Source organism: Pecten maximus, chromosome 4 (genome assembly GCF_902652985.1).
Source record: "Pecten maximus chromosome 4, xPecMax1.1, whole genome shotgun sequence".
NCBI classification, from domain to species: Eukaryota; Metazoa; Mollusca; class Bivalvia; order Pectinida; family Pectinidae; genus Pecten; species Pecten maximus.
Genome location: NC_047018.1, coordinates 28903901 through 28925352, shown reverse-complemented (window position 1 = coordinate 28925352; position 21452 = coordinate 28903901). Strand labels below are relative to the sequence as shown.

At 33.7% G+C, this 21452-nt stretch overlaps 1 protein-coding gene across 2 annotated transcripts in view; it reads right to left on the bottom strand.

Moving 5' to 3' along the window:
• Window positions 1-543: 543 nt before the first annotated feature.
• LOC117325725 (post-GPI attachment to proteins factor 6-like) overlaps window positions 544-21452 on the bottom strand; it is a 30245-nt gene continuing 9336 nt past the window's right edge. The window contains exons 3-13 of one of the 2 annotated variants that reach the window (XM_033882159.1): window positions 19633-19837; window positions 18928-19064; window positions 18026-18312; window positions 17203-17645; window positions 16367-16575; window positions 15606-15757; window positions 15105-15283; window positions 12526-12792; window positions 12009-12219; window positions 8994-9075; window positions 5050-5158 (exon numbers count right to left, since the gene is read on the bottom strand). In XM_033882159.1, the coding sequence (XP_033738050.1) occupies window positions 8999-9075; window positions 12009-12219; window positions 12526-12792; window positions 15105-15283; window positions 15606-15757; window positions 16367-16575; window positions 17203-17645; window positions 18026-18312; window positions 18928-19064; window positions 19633-19837 (2167 nt within the window). In that variant the 3' untranslated portion in view covers window positions 5050-5158; window positions 8994-8998. Of the gene's footprint in view, window positions 5159-8993; window positions 9076-12008; window positions 12220-12525; window positions 12793-15104; window positions 15284-15605; window positions 15758-16366; window positions 16576-17202; window positions 17646-18025; window positions 18313-18927; window positions 19065-19632; window positions 19838-21452 lie in introns of both variants that reach the window. The other variant, XM_033882158.1, reaches the window with a different exon arrangement.

Below are 21452 nucleotides of genomic sequence, written 5' to 3'. Positions count from 1 at the left end.
TACACACATATCCATAGCTGATCTTTTGGCACGTTCGATTCAAATGAACATAATCCTCGTTACCTTTGTTTTATTCTTTCTACAAAAAACTTCACATTCAGTTAAACCGATGGGTTTTTCCTTTCTTTTTTTTTGTGTGTGTGTAATAAGTACTTGGATTACTGGTTGCATCATAGCAGACATATTTTCCAGATGGTTTCATCCGCTGGACCCGTTGAACAGGAGATGTAAATCCATGCTTGGTCAGGATACGAAGGAACATGATAAACCTTGATGACTGAAAACTCCAACAGCCATTCCAAATGATATACATAATACTCATAGGTAGGTGTCACTCAAATTCAGTAATATTAGTGTATGAAAAAAAGGTTTATTGGTAAAACGTTTTATACCTTGTAGAACATATCATGGGATAAAATCGTTTCATCTCTTGATTCATAGAAAGAGACATCGCTTAGAAGCTGTCAATGGAGACACGTGTTTAAAAAAGAAAAAAGAAAAAAAGAGGTAAATCAAATTAAGTAACAAATAGAAATACAACAATGTGTTTTTAGTTATTTTAATTGAAAATTGTTTATTCATCGTGGTACATAAATGTCATCAACAATGTATTCATATAATTGTAATGTTAAGTATGTACAAACAGAGAGACATTAGTTACAAACAGCATTTAGTACACAATAATCATTAATTTCGGAATCAAACGCATTTGGGTTTTCACGGGTACAAATCACCCAACGGAACATATAGTCCGGCTGATCAATTGAACCGTAAATATAAATTGAACCATGACAGAAAAGTGATAACAAATAATCATTTTTTGTTTAAGTAGGCTATTGCACAGATCAAGAACAAACTAATTGACCCCGAAGCGTCGACTATACAACCATTCTTAATACCAGCTAAATACATTAACTCGTATACTACTCTGTGTATTTGAACAATAAGTCCATTCAAACCTTAGAATAAAGATGATTTTCAGTCAGTTTGAACTTATCAAGATATTTCATAGAAATTATCGAAAATTACATAAATCAATAGTCGGATATATCTAATGGATGTACATACTTTCACAAATTATACATAGCCAAAACAACAAAGAGTAAACGTTCTGGTTCGTAAAAACCAAGTTTGGCATACTAAAACCCTTACAGAAGAAAGTCGGGATATATATCGGTATCTTAAGACATTCATGTGAATATGTGAATAGATACCTGTACATAGGCTAAAACGAAACACAATGTAACAAATAAATTAATGTTAAATAATATAAGAAGGAAGCATCATTCGTCATATTGTTGTCTACCATTTCGGTGATGACCCTCAGTACCTGTTTGTTAATAGAAAAACGATGATATATGTTTGAGACTATATTAGAGACTATATGAAATAAACGGAAGCTTCTCAATAGCACAGGGCTGACCTCCAATAATACTTCTGAATTAAATATTTGTATACGTCTCCTATCGTCAACGCTTTAGGCTTTAGTATCACTCACGAGTCCTAGAAGGACAAAACAGCTGTATGGTGTACCTAGCACCACTCACGAGTCCTAGAAGGAAGAAACAGCTGTATGGTGCAGTATAAATTCATTTTTGGCTCTGTTGTTCTATTTTCCATTTGTTGATTGTATCCAAGGAAGGATTTGTATTCAAAACAGTTTATGATTTTAACCATAATTTTCCATTTATTCATAGAATATATATCGTAAGTTTTACTACAATGCTGACACCTTTTCTCTAAACAAAATAAATTTATATTTAATTTTCATAAAACGTACAATAATTAATTGTATTCGAATTAAGCACTTGAGATCTGAATATGAAGCATATTCTTAAATTCATAAATGTATACAAAGAAAATTAATAAAAATCTTAAATAATTCAACTATTCAATCTTTTAAATACAGTTACTAGAAAAAACATTAAGTACAATATTTAGGATACATGCACTTATTCCAGCAGATTTAACAACCTTTGTGATAAATAGTTGAATATGGTTGTTTAATACTGGTTAAGAGACTACTTTACCTCTTCTTCAATGTAATTTACATACAAAATTCATTTGTGTACTCACTATTTTTTTATCGGCACTTACATATACATTAGGATTAAATATGCTGTTGGAGCACAAGAAATAAACAGATTCGATCCTAATGGATACGACATGAATGGTATAGGAAATCATAACCATTAAACATAATAATGCAATTATTGGTTATATCTATCACAGATAACGAAATTATAGACGTAAGGAGTTATATTCATAAAATAGTCTCATACCTCGTTATATACATTATCAAACTGTCCTGTACCTCACCAAAGTCTTGTCATGGAATTAGAAACCAAATAACATCGTCATGTTACTACAGATTATGAAATGAAACTACATATGGGTTTGTGTTTATGTCATATACTTGCATGACATTCATTTTAGGTTTCGTGGATGAAGCAAAAGACGCTCACCCTTCCAGAACGTCTTCCTGTACTTTTTCTGTGGTCTCCAAGGAAAACTCTAATTTTCGCTATTTGCCCTTGGTTTATCAATTTCGACTTAGAATGAATGGGTTCGTTTTAATGTTGGTATCATCAGTTTTTGGTACATTTATATCTTCTAATTTGAATAGAAAATGAGATTGAGCATATCAACTCTATTCAGACACGAGAACGATTTTATGAATATCTACCAATAATAAATTATTGTGTTACATATTCATCATATTCATCATATTCATCCGAAAATATACCTACATTAATGTCGCTCTTAATCAACTGGCAATTCAGCGAACAGTATCATTTGGCAAATAATATAAATAATAGGGAGATGGGAAACATAGTCATGAAAGTGCATAGCATCCTAATTACTCGAACAAGTATGGATTAGAAATGTGAAGCATTCTTACAAAGCGTGGCCTCAAACATCATCGATACTCCATGGTTAAGGTTGCGTTCGCTTTCTGCATCCCTGGAATATGCCATGGTACTGTTTGACCATTAGATGTTGATCAAACGACTGACTGTTTTTAAACTCAGAGGTCTCTCCTTTTTGAAATGCCCCAAACAAGTATAGCTAGCCACAAAATGAACTACAATTCTACTCGAAATACCTGGCCTCAAAATGTGAAGCTACATATATCTTACACAAACAAATCTTACTTTTCTTACAGTGTAAGCAAAATAACTTAAAACAAATATTACAGCTTCAAGCACCAAAATACAATATATTTAATCTTAAAAACAAAAATACAACAAATGCTTATTAATTGAATATAGAATATTCTGTTGAGGATACAAAATAGTGACAACATGAAGTATCTAGCACTATAAAGATATGCTTGTCTTAACATCACTTTTTGATATTGATGTTAGGCTTCCTTGTAAAACTATATCTTAATTCCACTTAAATGTGCGACAATAAGTTTACGTATAACATGCTTACCACTTCTAATATTAAATATATGTAGACTCTAAATTACATTATTTATTACATATTGTATTAATGATTCAAAACTGAAAAAGTAATTACCATTAATACTGACTTATCCACATTCTTGAATACATTGTGACCATTTGTTTTGTAATTGTTCTGTCTTACATAAATTATTAAAATGAGTGAAAAGAGCTATTTACTGAAATTAAGTTTGCAGTAAAATCGCTTGTTATCATACTATTGATATTGTAGATAACGTGTTATAAGTATATTGCATTATTTCAATAAAATACTTCAAACAAAAGAATAAAATATATATACTAATCAGATGAAAAGATACAATAACTTAGGCATTTCCAATGGACACAATACTACATATGAAATGTATATCGCTATATTGCAGTTTTTATACAAGACATTTACAAAATTAAGAGAAAACAAAAATTGACAATCTGAATACAAAAACAAATTCCAAAAATATGTATAAAACTTAATAATGCCTTGTTAATAAATTTGTATAAACTATTGAATTGGAAAAACTCTATAGGATGACAGGTGCTCTGTGGACATTACATATGAAGGCAGTATATCCCAAAAGACCATCTTCTTGCCTTTTTCAATAGATGAGGAGACTGTATGCCATTGATAACTCATTTTAATTGACAATTCTACTATACTAGTATGATATTAGTATAGACATTCTCATTAATTTACACTTAAAGTAACTGTAGATTTTTTATTTTGACTTTCTACAGTGCAAAGTTCGTATTAATAAATCATCAAGCTAATACTCAATTAACCCTTTCAGTTCCTACAATACAAGTAAGGTTCTACAATTTGTTTACTCTCTACACAATGCCTTACCATTATCAATAGTTAATAAATTCTCGATTATTGTGACTGTTTAGACAAACTTGCTCAAATTTTTCAATCTAAAACTTGACCAATACATGCATCAATAGTATCCTATCTTGGTCTATATACTGCTAAAAATGGTTGACTATGATGTGTAGCCCATATTTTATGTATACACTGTTGTAGTGTAACAGCAACAGGAAAGCATGCTCGCCCACTTAAACCCGACATACATGATACAAGATGGGACTAAAGGTATTGACGTAGTAACATCATATAGTTATACATCATATGATTCAAAGTTTTGTTATAAAAAGATCAGTTTGGCCATATTCTTTTGCCTTTCATGATGACTGATATGACAAAGGAATTCAAAGATGCATGACATGAAAAAAAAAAAAAAGTAATGCAAACAATTTAATATGGGTTCTGACATATTTTTGTAAAAATCTATACACTCCTAACTGTTGGAATCTGATGTAATAGGAAACTTTAAATATTAATCCAACAACTAAGCACAGATCAGGGTTATATATACAGCATCAATACACATGATTATCATAGGAATTTCACTATCAGAAAAAAGTACATACAATTATACATCAATATTTTGTTTCGTAAATTACCTTTTTTCTGGATGTAAGAATTTTTAAAAAGAGAGTAAGAACCCATTATTAACAAGTTTTAACAAACAGATGAGATCAACAAAATAAACAAAAAAACATCTACAAAACAACATTACGAGAACTCTGAACAATGCTGGGGTCTGTCAATCCCCTATATGGATCGTCACCATCATTTTCATCGTCATAATCGTCCATCAGTGGGACGGAGTCCTCCCCCCGGGTCTGCAGTTGCATGTAAGGTTTGGCCCCTGTAGGAGAGACAGAGAAACCTATTTTACCAACTACTTGTCCAATATGACATGTACTAACCACAAGTCAAACAAAAATAGCCATAGTTGTATCAAAACAGTCCTATACACCTTAAATGACTATTCTTCAAAACCTAGCAAAACTCAACAGACTTGTATATCCACCACAGCATAACTTGACTGGTCATTGGCAAAAACTTCTGAAAACTGTCAGATAATATACCACCTTGATACCGACCATATGGAAATACTTCATAGTCAACTTAACATACTGACAACTTTTCTAACACAACATGAAACCTGTGTATATTGACCATTTGCCTGATACAAGATCTAAATCTGTATACATACCATCCTTCAAACATAATATAGAAACCTGTGTATACTGACCATCCTTCAGAAACAATATAGAAACATGTGTATAATGACCATCCTTCAGAAACAATATAGAAACCTGTGTATAATGACCATCCTTCAGAAACAATATAGAAACCTGTGTATAATGACCATCCTTCAGAAACAATATAGAAACATGTGTATACTGACCATCCTTCAGAAACAATATAGAAACCTGTGTATAATGACCATCCTTCAGAAACAATATAGAAACCTGTGTATAATGACCATCCTTCAGAAACAATATAGTAACCTGTGTATAATGACCATCCTTCAGAAACAATATAGAAACCTGTGTATAATGACCATCCTTCAGAAACAATATAGAAACCTGTGTATAATGACCATCCTTCAGAAACAATATAGAAACATGTGTATACTGACCATCCTTCAGAAACAATATAGTAACCTGTGTCTAATGACAATACTACAGAAACAATATAGTAATCTGGATATCCTTCAAATACTTAGAATACAATATGTAAACTTTTGTTTATATTGACCATCCTTCACATGGTATAAAAACCTGTGTATACTAATTATACTTTAGAAACCTGTGCATACTGAACCTCCTTCAGACACAATAGAGATATGTGTATACTGACAATCCTTCAGAAAAAAATATAGGAACCTGTATATATTGAGACATAACATAGAAACCTGTGTATACCAATCATCCTTCAGAACCCATAAAAACATGTATACATACCCTACTTCAAACACAAAATACAAACCTTTCTATATTGACCATACTTCAGACAATATAAAAAGTTGTAAATCATCACCATTCTTACTACATAATACAGAAGTCTGTGTATAATGACTATCCCTAAGACACCTACAAACCTGTGTACATTTACTATCCCTAAGACACCATAGAAACCTGTGTATATTGACAATCCCTAAGACACCATGGAAACCTGTGTTTACTGACTATCCCTAATACACCATAGAAACCTGTATATATTGACTATCCCTAATACACCATAGAAACCTGTGTTTTCTGACAATCCCTAAGACACCATGGAAACCTGTGTATACTGACTATCCCTAATACACCATAGAAACCTGTGTTTTCTGACAATCCCTAAGACACCATAGAAACCTGTATATACTGACTATCCCTAATACACCATAGAAACCTGTGTTTTCTGACAATCCCTAAGACACCATGGAAACCTGTGTATACTGACTATCCCTAAGGTACCATAGAAACCTGTGTTTACTGACTACCCTCAAGATACCAAAGAAACCTGTGTATACTTACTATCCCTAAGACACCAAAGAAACCTGTGTATACTGACTATCCCTAAGACACCATAGAAACCTGTGTATACTGACAATCCCTAAGATACCATAGAAACCTGTGTATACTGACAATCCCTAAGACACCAAAGAAACCTGTGTATACTGACAATCCCTAAGACACCAAAGAAACCTGTGTATACTGACAATCCCTAAGATACCATAGAAACCTGTGTATACTGACAATCCCTAAGACACCAAAGAAACCTGTGTATCAACCACTTCTGACGACCATCCTTTGACACTATATAAACCTTTGTATGCTGACCATCCTTCAGACACCATACAGACCTTTATACACTGACCATATCTCATTGTACAGTATTGTTTTTAAAAAAAGGCATACTTTTCAAAGAAAACAAAGACAAAGAATACATAATTATTGAATGTATAATTGAAAATATATTATTTAAACTTATTACTATAAAGATGAAAATGTCAGATAAATGATGGTCCATCAAAAGCATAAATTAAACACAGGAAAATGAAATATATTCACACATGCAAATAAAATGATTAGTAATATTAGTATAAAGCAAATTAATAAAGGAAAGAAACAAAAAGAAGCAATTGTAAAAGCATACCACAAGTTGTCCAGAACACTTCACGACATCCACATGCAGGTAAATACCGGTAGATCAAAGTAGAGGAATCGTAGATGTAGTAAGGGAGGGTCGAGATGATAGGGAAGAGGCCATAACATCAAATACATATGTGGAAGTTTGTTTCTTTTTGGAAGTGAATATTTTGAGAGTAAATTAAAAGGATATCAACCCTTTTTGCAATCTTTATGTGCATATTATCAAAACCAAACATTGGGATCACTATAATGCTGAAACTTTCCTATAAAAGTGAATTTCTCTGTAGATCTCATTATGTAGCATTAGGAAGGAGCATTATCCAGATATTGATTGAACCCCAAGATATACCGGAAACAGCTTTTCTCTTGCCTAGCTCTATCAGAAACAATATAAAGTTTAAAGGTATAACCATTTCCAAATGATTCAATTTGAATGAATTACCTCCCTTAATGGGTTATTTTATGGTAATTCTATATGCCAGAATGACCATTGAATATGATGTTGTTTAGAAAATGACCCGAGTTTGAGCCAAAATGTGCCGGACTGATTAGGTAAGACAGAAAACAAATTAAGCACTGGGTGGTATGAGGGAATCCCAGCCTCATCTTTGAACACTACCAAATCCATTTATTCTTCTCATAACAAGAAATAATAAATTTAATATTGCGTATTCGAGATATTTCTCTCAATTCGAGTTACTTCATTCCGATTTTAAAGTTGAATTGTGGGTTCCTGTGGTAGCAGCTCAGTGAAATTACTCAGAAAACTTTGACTAAGGAACAAGAGGCCCAATGGGCATGTATTGATCAAATATCAGATTAGGCTAGGTTTATTTTCTATCCCTTCATTCCAGCATACTATTGGCCTAATATCAGGTGTCTTGGCTATCAAGAAATCATTGTTTCCAGATTTAAACCCCTGTAACCTTAAATGTAGGTCAAGGTTCGACAAACTTGGTAGCCCTTCACCCAAGCATGCTACAGGCCCAATATAAAGTCCCTGGGCCTATTGGTTATTGAGAAGAAGTTGTTTGAAGATTTTAGCCTATTTAACCCAAGTGACATAGAATGTAGGTTAAGGTAATTCATTTGAACACACTTGGTAGCCCAACACCCCAGCATGATACAGGCCCAATATCAAGTCCCTGGGCCTCTTGGTATTGAGGAAAAAAAAGTTAAAAGGAAAAAGTTGACGCCGGACGGCCAGACAGACGACGCACCACGGCTTAAGCTAAAACGTATCAAGTTATTGCCTGTTTACTCGTTTGTTTGCCAGAAACACAAAATCTGTTAATATTGTAACCTTTGGAGAGCGACAGCATCCCTGGTAACTTACAGGAGGAAGGTATCACTATGTACCCATGAGGTTTACATACACTACCAGCGAATTCAAACATGCATCAACTTCATCTCAGCTCTTATCACTATCATATACATAACAGAATGTATCATTGTAGTAGGTTTTATCCATGAATTTATCAAAATCTGGTAAAAATTGTCACTCAAGCTTGTTAACAGAAAGGTATAGTAACATCTAGGTTGGAATGAACATGCCTTGATTACGATATCACTTCTCCGGACACTTGGTCTGAAGGTGTTCCATTCAACTCAGTACTTATAAGCTCCAAGTTATCATCTGAAAAATTAGACTAAAATCATCACAAACTTACAGTTACCAACTCTCTAATCAAGTCCTAGCGTTACAAAGACATTTGGTAAGAGTGACATGAAGCATTAAGAAATACATTTTCTTGTGAATTCAATCAGAATTACTGAAAAGATATATAATTTGTTAATGAAGAAAAAATTATAATAAATATATTGTACTATGTTACATTGGCCATGTTTACAAAATGTGGTCAAAATAGTAAATCAAACACACAATGTACAATGTACTAGCGCTTTGTTGCATAACCAGGGACCTAGAGACGCCTTCTTATAACATCTAAGGAAGAACCTTCCTGTTCTGAAAATAGTGATAACAAACTTTAACTGTCAATATCTGAGATGGATGCCTGACACATTCTGATTGTCAAATCTCTGTTAAAATCAAACATGCCACGGCTAGGAACCAAGGGAAGAGGTCGGTCTATATATAGCTAGTAGTAGCTAGGAACCAAGGGAAGAGGACGTTTATATATAGGTAGTACATGTAGTTTTTATTGTTGAGGAATAGATAGATGATGGACAAAGACAAAGGTGATTAGAACAGCAAATCATTTGGTAATGGTGAGTCATTTGCAATGTATCTTAATACACCACCCAGTTAAAATCATTACATTATTTTAAGTCTATATCTATCGTATCATTTAAGATTCTTGCTATTTCTACACATCATATTCCATTTATCTGTAGTAGTCGTAATATAGGGTTACAACATTAAGATTTGTGTTTAAAATCAATGATGTAAGCTTTCTACAAAGCATCAAATCATCTGTATTGGATCAGTAGGTTCCTGAGAACCTATTCCAATGTTATACAAGTCCCATTTAACATTTCAGCATTACATAAACAGGACATAATTGCAAAGAAGAATGCACTTACATAGCATGCACATTACGTATTAAAACAGGAATAGATTATTTCTTTAAATAACAACAACTGTTGACACTAAAGATACACTTTATATGTAATAGTTTATTTGTATGTTTACAGTAACTAATCTATTCTCCCAAATGACAGTAATAACTTATTAAACATACTATATTGCACATACACTGCAGTAAAACATTTCTTGGATTCCATTTGTATATTTGAGAGATGTGACGCGAAAAAAACATGAATTTCTGTGATAGCATGTGTATATTTGATCGTGACTGCATAGTAAATTACAAATATAGGCATGCATGTTACTCAAACAAAACATTGTAGGCACTATAAAAAATAAAGAAAAGAAAAAAATGTATAAGAGTTTTCCCATTTTATGGCTATTCCAATATAACATGTATATAGAGGGGTGGGGGAAGGCACTACTTTGTACAGATCTCTTCACAATACAAAATGTACATGTTGTTTTATGGTGATTACTATTCAAATCTAAACATTTACTTGAGACCATAAAATACTGTCCTGCTCCAAACCCCCTAAATACTGCTAATTCTGGAACAGCCTTAAAAAGAGATGTGTTAAAACTAATACAATTATTACTATTGATAATGGAAGCCCAATGGACAGGAGTTAAGTGTATTGGCCTCAGAGTGTTAGTAGAACACACATATATATGTACATGTATAAGAATTTGTTTTAGACTGAGCTATAATATTGGGAAGATCTTGTTTAACATTTTAGACACATACATATAATTATCAATTTCATTTGTTGAAATCATGAATTAAATATTCAATTAGTCATGTTTAAATTGTAAGAAATGTTATAAATATTATAATACTTCAGTGAGAATTGTCAGCTTTACCATGTAATATTTACATATAACTTTAAACATTGAGCGTTTGACACTGTAATACAGTTATAAATAAAGAGCTTCAGTGAGAATTCAGCTTTACCATGTAATATATGTACTTTAAACATTGAGCGTTTGACACTGATATAAATATGGTACTGTACTTGGACAAGTCCAATTAGCTTAGAAAAATCTATACTCCCAATGAGATAATACTATCATTATCAACTGTATGGTTTTCACATTATTTTATAATAAAGTTTGGATACTAAAAATGTTTCATTATCATAACTTGAGTTGTTTAGAAATAAACCACTCAATCCTGAAGGCAGAAGTTCTATTGCCAGTACAAACACACAGCGTTGACTAGAGTTACGCTTTACATATTCACTCAAAACACTTCATCCCTGCATCATATTAACAGGATATATGATGTTGAAATAATTAACATACAAAATTTGAAAGTTAAGAAGAATTCTGGCCCCCATAATTAATCTGCAATATTGATTCTCATTTCTTAACTGAAATATTATATTTCTGACATAAAGTTAAAAACTCTATCATACAGATAAACTTTTAGGAATCTTGCATCCATTGATCAATCTTAAAAAAAAATCTTTTTGAATGAAATGAGGCCAAAGATTTTTCTTATATTGCCTACCCATCCCTGATGATGATGTTAGTCATTGTAAATACTTTTACTGTAAAGTTTCTATTTTTGCTGAATCTAGATGTGATGTTTCTCGTAATACTGATTTCATTCTTAGAGAATATATCTAAAATATGACCAAGTATAGTAACAGACTTTTTTTCAATTCAATGCATATACTTGTATTTTCAAAACAAAGTCTATCAGGGCTTAATGTTCTGCAAAATATAAATACAATATATTACACAGAAAAACAACCCTGATATCAACAGAAAAAATATCTTTGGGTATTTAAAAAAAAAGAGATATCATTGGGTTGGCATGAGGGTTGGTGTATTTCATAATTCATTTTATGAGGTTGTTTTTAAGATTTAACAAAAAACACCACTTCAACAGTAATAGAAACTTTAACAGCTGTTTCATTCATCTTGTGAGGTATAGGATTCTAGTTTTAATGTGTTATTAGCTTGCTCTGCATCAAGCTGATTATCTGAAAGATCATGCGAAGAAATGGGCGTACCTTTAGGCTTTTGTCGACTTGGTAACAGGAATACAATTGACAGTGCCATTACAATGTGCCAGGCACTATGTGTATATTTGTAATTTTCTTCTGTTTCTAAAAAGGCAAAAATTACGAGCCCTGTTCCTGCAAACAGGACTCCTGGCAATAGGAACTTTACATAGCGCCACTTGGAGGGATAGCAGTTCTTTCGTAAACAGCACTGTCGCACCTGTGAAACATTAATATTACAGGTCAAAATCTCTAATATTGTATTTAACCACAAAACACCTACATCTACTACAAAGTAGAGCTGAAACTGAGCAAGACAAAACAATGAGCAAGTTTACTTTTATGTCAAAACAACTCTATTCATAGAAATCATATTGGAAAAGATAAATGTACACAAGTTTTGTAATAATTATCAGGTACATCTTACAGAATGAAAGATTTTCAAATCAAAATTATCTTTATCAAGATTGAACAAGAGTAATATTATTTTCTGCATTTCTTAGAAATAAATTTCATAGTTACTCACCCATGATATGGACATAATGATGATTCCAAAGGCAGCAGGTACAACAAACACCCAGAGGCCATGTCGGTCATATTCCACACCTAGGGCAAGGCACAGGGCACCCAGCATGTGAAAGAATGAGCGGACAGGTGAGGACAGACGTGCCATGGCCAAGATGGTTACCCAGAATGACATAATTGAGCCGAGAAAGTCACAGTAACTCAGCACATCATACTTCATCATACAGTAGTAATGGGTTACATCCTTTGTATCACAGGCATGGTAAAACTGGAAAATAGGTCACAGGCATGGTAAAATGGGAAAATAGGTCACTGGCATGGCAAAACCGGAAAATAGGTCACAGGCATGGTAAAACAGGGAAATAGGTCACAGGCATGGTAAAACGGTAAAATAGGTTACTGGCATGGTAAAACGAGAAAATAGGTCACTGGCATGGTAAAATGGGAAAATAGGTTACTGGCATGGTAAAACAAGGAAATAGGTCACAGGCATGGTAAAACGGGAAAATAGGTCACTGGCATGGTAAAACCAGAAAAAAGGTCACTTGCATGGTAAAAATGGAAAAATAGTAACCAGGTATGGTAAACTTAAATATAGGTCACAGGTATGGTAAAACTGGATTGAAGTTACAAGTATAGCATAACTGGAATATAGGTCACAGGTATAGTGTAACCTGTCATGGTAAAATTAGAAAATATGTCATAGAATTGTTAACTTAATACATGCATAGGTAACAGGGCATTAATTGACTAGATATGAATAATTTTAATAGCAGTTCTTAATGGAAACCCGCACAAACTGTCAAAGACACTATCAATACCCCACTTGACAAGTCAGGATGATCATGTTATAACAATGAACAATAAACAATTGTGCTACAATTGTTTATTGCTACATTACAATGTTCATTAAGTCAATCAAACCATTTTGAGATAGAGCAATTGCTCAAAACATAAACATGAAGCCCAGAGGGCCTGTATCGCGCACCTGGTTGATTTGACCAAACGCCAAAATAATGTTGATGTAAAATTCATCAATTTGTTAATGTCTAACAATGCTACATATGGTTATGGGGTGGGGATCTCAACTGCTTCAAAGATATGGGCCAGATACAAAATCCAGACTCAATATGATTGTGTTTAACAAAACTAAGTCCCTTCGGGTGGGGAAAGACCTAGGGCCTATTTTACATCAGGGTCGCATTTAATCCTTGTTGTCCAGCAATTCTACATGTATGTATAAATTTATGAGGTGGGGATTTCATCAGTTTCAAAAACATTACCAAGAAACTACCGTTAAATCCCTAGCGATGGGGAAATAGTTCAAGACCCGTGGGCCTATTTTTACAACACAGTTGCATTATCTCTTGATGTCCAACAATGCTATTTACAGTTATGGAGTGAAGATCTCAAAGATTTTAAAGTTTTAACAAAGAAACTGAGTCCATTGTGGTGGAGAAAGACCCCAGGGCCTATTTCTATAACAAAATCTTGTTCATATCTTGATGTCCAGCAATGCTATATGTGGTAATGTGGTAGGGATCTCAACAGTTTCAAAGATATAGCAAAGAAACTTATTGAAGTCTTCAGAGGCGGGGAAAGACTCCAGCGCCTATTTTTACAACATGAACATGTTTATCTTTTGATGCCTAGCAATGCTATATATGGTTATGGGGTGGGGGATCTCAATGATTTTAAAGATATAACAAAGAAACAAATTCCTTAGGGTGGGGAAAGACCCCAGGGCCTATTTTTACCATATGAACATGTTTATCCTTAGATGCCCAGCAATGCTATATATGGTTGGGGGTAGGGATCTCAATGGTTTCAAAAATACAAGAAGTCATTTATAACAATATGTGTCCCATCCCTCAGGCCCCTGGGGCACTGAAATATAAATGTCATACATAGAATTAGTTCCAGAGAAGTTGTTAATATTAATATTGCCAAATGTTTTACTGTGTTTTTTCTTGTTTTGTCTTTTTATGTCTTGTTTAGCTGTTGTTAACACTTGTTATCCAATTATTGATTTGATTTGTATTAGATATAGTATGATAATGGATGAATGTGTGTCTAATGTGTCTGATGTCATATCTAATGTATAAATATGTAAAAAGTTTGAAAAATTAAAAAATAAAAAAAACAAAAATTGCCAAATGGGTCCCTTTTGGCTCTACCCCTCAGGCCCCTGGGGGGTCAGCCCCATAATTTGTATAAATTTGAATCCCAGCCACATAGGGATGCTTCCTACTTAATTAATTCAGTTAAATTCTGATCAGTGGTTGATAATCATAAGAAGTCAATTCTTGACGGACAGACACTGGATGCCACGGTATGTTATAAGCTCACCTTGGTCCTTTGGACCAGGTGAGCTTTAAAGTATTTTTGATGCTGCAAAGTATAATACTGACCGACAAATACATGTTCATGAACATTTATTGGCAGCATTTAAATGCCAAAAATTTCAATACAGGTACCTTGACGGGAATCATTTTTCTAATACTGATATATGAATTAACACACAAAGTATGATGATATACCAAGTAGAAATACGTATGAACATTAGTAGATTATACTCACAGTAGAAAAGAACATGGTGAAAGAATAGACTAGGGCTTCCACAAACAGACGTCGATGAATTGCCACAAAGATACTTGGTATAAAGAAGAGGTTGCTCAGGGTTAACAGTAGAGCTGTCAGAAGCAGCATTGTATCTGACTCAGCCTCTGTAGCATCTGTACAGCCGTAGCCACGGTAACCTGGACACACCAGACAATATATAATGCAAAAATCCTAGAAAATAATTTCCTTTTTATTCGGTGAATAAAAATCACTTTGTATTTGTCCTCTTAACCCACATTTTTTCAATAAAAAATAGGGGGGAGGAGGGATATGATTCTGTGTCCACATTCAGAAGAGGCAATTCTAGTATAATTTGGTTTTGTGCCCAGGGTATAAAATCAAGAAGTTACATTTAATTGAGCATGGCAAGAATCATTTTGCTCAAAATGATATTCAACAAACTCCGACTAAGGTAAACAATTTCAGTATTACTGTATAGAATGGAAGACAGATAATCACCAGCATAACAGGAACAGGCACTAAAGACATGGAGGCCACTGATGTACTCCTGACACTGGCCATAAGTTCCACACTCCTCGTCCACACAACGTGCCGTAAACACCAGTAAAGAAACCATGGGCAGCTGTTTACAAGCCTCTGGGGTCAATGTTCTGTCAAAAAGACAACATTTACAATAAATACAAATTCAGGAAAATTTAACCTGATACCATAGATGGATGTTCTCCTGAAAAAGGGGATAAGATGAAGATTTAAGCTCATTTTGCAGGTCAAAATCAAAATGTCTGCCTGTCAGTTAATTTGTCTCAAAATTGAATATGCACAAGAAGGGATCAGGATGAACTTACATATGAAATATGAAATGTTTATTTGGTGTTTTCTGATACAGGTAAATAGTAATGTTTAACTTCAAATGTCAAAATTCAAACTGGCATCCAGTCAGCCATTACCAGGTATGTTTCTAATTATCTTCAAGAATCATAAGGTTCCACTGTGCTACTGACTAATCATGCTTCCATTGATGAAAGTGTCAGTATTTCTTTTGAAAAAAAACTTTATTAACACATATTGGAGAACATATTTCAAAAATACTCAATTCAGCAATAATACCGAAAACTTTCACCCAAGTGTTTCTTTTACAGACAGAAATTTTCTAGACTAGTAAGTTTCTACTGTAAATGCTAAGAGATGATGTCTTGGAATACCTAAAATAAATACATATTGTATATGCTGAAAGCCTATACACATCTTGTATCACTTACTTGTTTTTGTTAAAACACATGCTGTGTAGACCAAAGTACCAGCGACCCTCCTCTGGGTAGGGGACGTACAGTTTGTTAGTCATCATTGGACCATGGACAGATGAATTAACGGTCAGCTTGATCCCACCCTCACACTCGTCAATCAAGTGTTTCCCTGGTATCACATTCTTCATCATACACACCCAGACTACAGCATCCTGGCTGGGGTCCTGTACAACAACAAAATATGTAGACATATGTAGACAACCTAATATCTCTAATACTTTAACAATTATGAGAATGAATCCTGCTGTTGAACCACAATGTATTACCTTTAAATCATAACATATCTGCATACAGTCTTGCTGCGATCATTACCAAGTTTGAACTGATACATATAGTGATAAAATGGTTTTCTATGAAACAGATTTGATGCCAGAAAGAGCTAATCATTCACATTCAAAACATGTTTTTTAATATATGAGGAAAAGATTGATGCCTTAACTACCTGGCACTCTCACAGTCCATAATCTTTACAATGCTAACTACCTGGCGCTCTCACAGTCCATAATCTTTACAATGCCAACAACCTGGCACTCTCACAGTCCATACTCTTTACAATGCTAACTACCTGGCGCTCTCACAAACCATAATCTTTACAATGCCAACAACCTGGCACTTGAGCTCACAGTCCATAATCTTTGCAATGCCAACAACCTGGCACTCTCACAGTCCATAATCTTTACAACGCTAACTACCTGGCACTCTCACAAACCATTATCTCTGTAATGCCCAATGTTGTAGTGATGAATATACATGTTAGACATTGTATTTCTAAAAGTTTTGTTGATAAATACCGTCTGATCTTTCACCATCTGTAGCTCGACCTTGAGGGTACTGCCAGAGTCCTGCATGGAGAAGATGTTGTAGTGGGTCAGTAAGACCAGGTTGTCTGGGATAAATATCTTGTTGTTGGGCTGTGGGTAAAGTAGGGCATCAGGAAACACAAACAATGAGGCAAAATCCTCGGAGGCTAGGCGGAGGGTTCCTAATGATGGCAGGAACAGACAAGCCTCATGTGCCTTTAGTGAACTGGTCTGGTTACCATCAGCAGTTATGGAGTAGTTCAGGAGACTCTCTGAGTCATTCGACCTCACAGATATAAACCGCAGCACACCATCCATATCACTTGTATTGTTGCTGTTTTTCAAACTTATCACATGTTTGATAGAATCAGTTGTATGTAAGATTCCTTTTCGTCGTTTCATCGTGTCTTCCAGTTTGTATCTCAGTTTACATCCTGGAAGTAAATAGACCCGAAATTTGACTTCAGTAATATACACTTCAGCAAATATGCTGTAAGACTTCAAATTCATTTTTTTTTAAATTCCAATTTTCCTATTAAGAAATAGTACACATATAACCAAATGATACATTGGTAGTTTTAGGTAATGACAAAATAAGCAAATATTTTTACTTGCATGATGATTGTATAATCAATATTTAGAATAAATTTTATATTCATTACTTTTACTGGACTTCATGACTTTACTTTTTACTCCTCTTCAATATTACTTCTTTAAATATTCTTGTTTTTTTTTTAAACAATTAGGAAATAATGAGTGCAAGTTTAAATATTTAATAGTCTGCTCTATGATGTTTGATGTTTCAGAGACTTACGAAGCAATGAAAAGCTGACATGGAACTCCACCAGTGAAGCTGTGACATTTTCCGGTACATCTACCCGAACATAGTTGTGTTCGTTAGCCACCAGTCTGTCTACAACAATATGGCAACCATCACTCTGCTCCCGACAGTCCACTGAGGGGTCAGCGTCTGACCACTGGTTGGGCAGGTGCTCCGAGGACACAGTAACCTTGACTGGACATACAGTAACATTGACATTGTCCACCACACAATGACTGAGATAAAGAGTGTAACCAGTGGTGACCTCTGGTGGTAGGAATCTGAAAAGTAAAACCATCTATTTATTTCAGTACTTGTAGGGATATGATTATCATGTTTTAATTAAATTTTCTTTGATGGACCAACACAAAACCAAGTATTATTTGAACAGATCTTCTCACACCAATCACTGAATTGTCTCCTCTATACAAGATTTCTTTGTCAATACCTAGGTACTACTTATATGCCAGTAATGTGCATTTATTTTCAAACAGATATAAAAACTTTGCAGAACTTTAGGAAAACACATGGGTGGAAAATATGAACTACGTATTTCCTACTTGAAGACTAACAAAGAACCTTCATTGAGAGTATGTCCATCCTTATGTGAATACAGATCAAACAATCAAGAATCTCATCCCTTGGGTTGACACACATTCAAGGTTGAGAAAGAATCTATAAATCTCAATCACCTTCCTGTTATAATACAAAGTCTTCATTTTAGCTACACTTAATAGCACTTTCCTCTAAGTTCAGTTATATGTTAAATCCCAATACTAATGTCCAAATCCCTTTCATCAACCTCACTCAGTATCTGTAAGATTTGACTGCAAATAGGTACCAAAATAAATATCTTCATAAGTTATATAATTTATAAAGTACCTTCCTTAACTAACCTTAGTAAAGTGAGCACAGCTGGTGACTGTATAGATACTTTGGAATGTTTGGTCATTGATACATCCTCAATGTTACTCAGTACACGGTTGATGAAGCGTATCCCCATACCATAGCCACATGTCTTCCCATTTAAACCCTTAAACAAAACAAAAATATATCTAAAACATTTATATTAGATTCTGAAGTTCAGTTTCAAAAATCACACTACAATGTTTTTTGAAGTAAACATAAAATATGGCACATTTTTCCCTTATAGATATAAAAATCACTATCAAAAGATCCCAGAAGGATCTTGTTGCTCACCATTGAATGATCTTTACTGGTTCTACAAGGAAAACTTCATATGAAATCTAAGAAAGATCTGAGAAAAACTTTCTGAGAAATAGAAAAAACAAACTTCATTAAACCACCAAAATCCAAGATGGCTGCCTATTGGCTATTTGTTTTCCAGTTCAGACTAAAAATTGGATGGGCACACAAAGGGACCAATCTTCAATTATCAAATTTCAAGATGGCCATCTGTCGGCCATTTTGTTTTCTCGATCAGGTTCAAATTGAATGGGCACAGCTTAGGACCAAGGTGAACCTGCATATGATCTTTGAAAAATATCTTTCTGGTACTTTTCAAGAAATAGTAGTGATAACAAGGATTATTAATGGACTTGGTTCCAATGACTGACTAAATATTCTGTTAAATTTCTCACCTTTTGTGTAATTTTTTCCTGTGTCTTTGGTAAGAAGGCTGTAACAAACCATGTCCCAGGTTTCGGACTGGTCACGTGATGTGGGTGAGAAAGGTTGTTGGTTTTAACCTCAACAAAATGGAGGTCTGATCGATTCAAGTAAAAGTCAGCAGGGTAGGAAGCATTGTATGGACTTACTAATGGATATCCACCATGTTGGAAATATCTGAAAGGAAAAGAAAATCCAGAAAATGTTTATTGTATAGATATATTGTGTTAAGTTATCTCCCTTTTATAATGTTACATACATCATGTAAGTACCTTTCAAAATTTTATATATTGTGTTGAGTTATCTCCCTTTTATAATGTTACAGACATGTACATCATGTAAGTACCTTTCAAAATTTTATATATTGTGCTAAGTTATCTCCCTTTTATGTTACCTACATCATGTAAGTGCCTTTCACAATTTTTTTTTTTTATTATAACTCTTCTTTAAAAGTTAATGGAAAAAACCTGGGACCAAAGGTAACCTACATGTAAAGTTTGAGGAACAATAAGAAATGGTGATAACAAGAATTGTTCATGGACGGACCATGGACCACAGATGTAGGGTACCGTAATCAACTCCCAGTTCACAGGTTATAATTACAACATCTACTTGTTTTACAGACAAGTGAAAGTGGTAGTGAAATGTCCTGGGACAAGTGGGTGATGAGAAATTCCAAACCAGAAACTTGCTTTATATATACATAGGTAGCAAACCACAAAAAGATTGCCTGGTCATGGGTGATTTTTTTTTGTTAAGCAATAACTCCTGTATTATGATATGCATAAAAAAAAAAAAAAAAATAAATGTACACTATAATTGGTATATTCATTAAATGTACACTTTAATTGGTATATTCATTATGAAGTAGTACACACAGGTTTCACATTTGTTAAAACTAAAACAAATAAATTGGTTCCAGATTTTAAATTTCCAGATTTTCCAAAAGAGTGTACACCAGACATTTAGTTTTGCCTACAATGAAAAATGGTGCATCACAGTCAAGGTAAGATTGCTGAAAAACTTAATGTACAACAAATGTCAAAACAAGATTAATTCTGTCTTTGTGATTGAGATATTTAATTTCAAATAGGTTTCAGAAAAAAAATATGATATTTTGCAATTTTTAAGGTTTTTAAAGTGGTTACCATATGCATGGTGTTCACAGGTCTGAAAAACATAGAAAAAATAAGTTTATTTATCCTTCAGAGCTGTATTAAACTTGCAAAGGTTGTATAGATTACAAATATATAAATACAATATATATAAAAATGCACAAATCTGAAGAATAAGGCACATGTTTTAGATATGTATAGCCAGTTAACCTTATGTGCATTTTTACTGTACACTGCTGCCATATATAACCCCATACCTTAACTGACATCTATAGATAGATCAATGCCTGTTTTGGATAGCCTTTGGATTACAGAGGCTGAAGGAGTGCATGGTTTATAACAAGTAAACCTGAATTCAGAAGATCATTGTCATGTGTATTTTATGATATGTAGTTCTTTATTGGGGAGTGGGGTCTGGGGTTGTACCTATAATATCATGCATTTTGTAATTGTGTCATAGAGAGAGAGCAAAGTTCCTGAAATATGAAATGTGACATATTTCTTTTCTTTTTTGTTATTTCGTCTCTCATCCTGACGATATACAATCTATATCTACTTTTATATTCACATCTTAATGGTCCTTAAAGTCAGAACAAAAATAACAAAATTGACTTCCATGAAAATTTCTGTTTTAAATCTCTATATCTCATTATCCTCTTGACTGTGTTTATCAAATA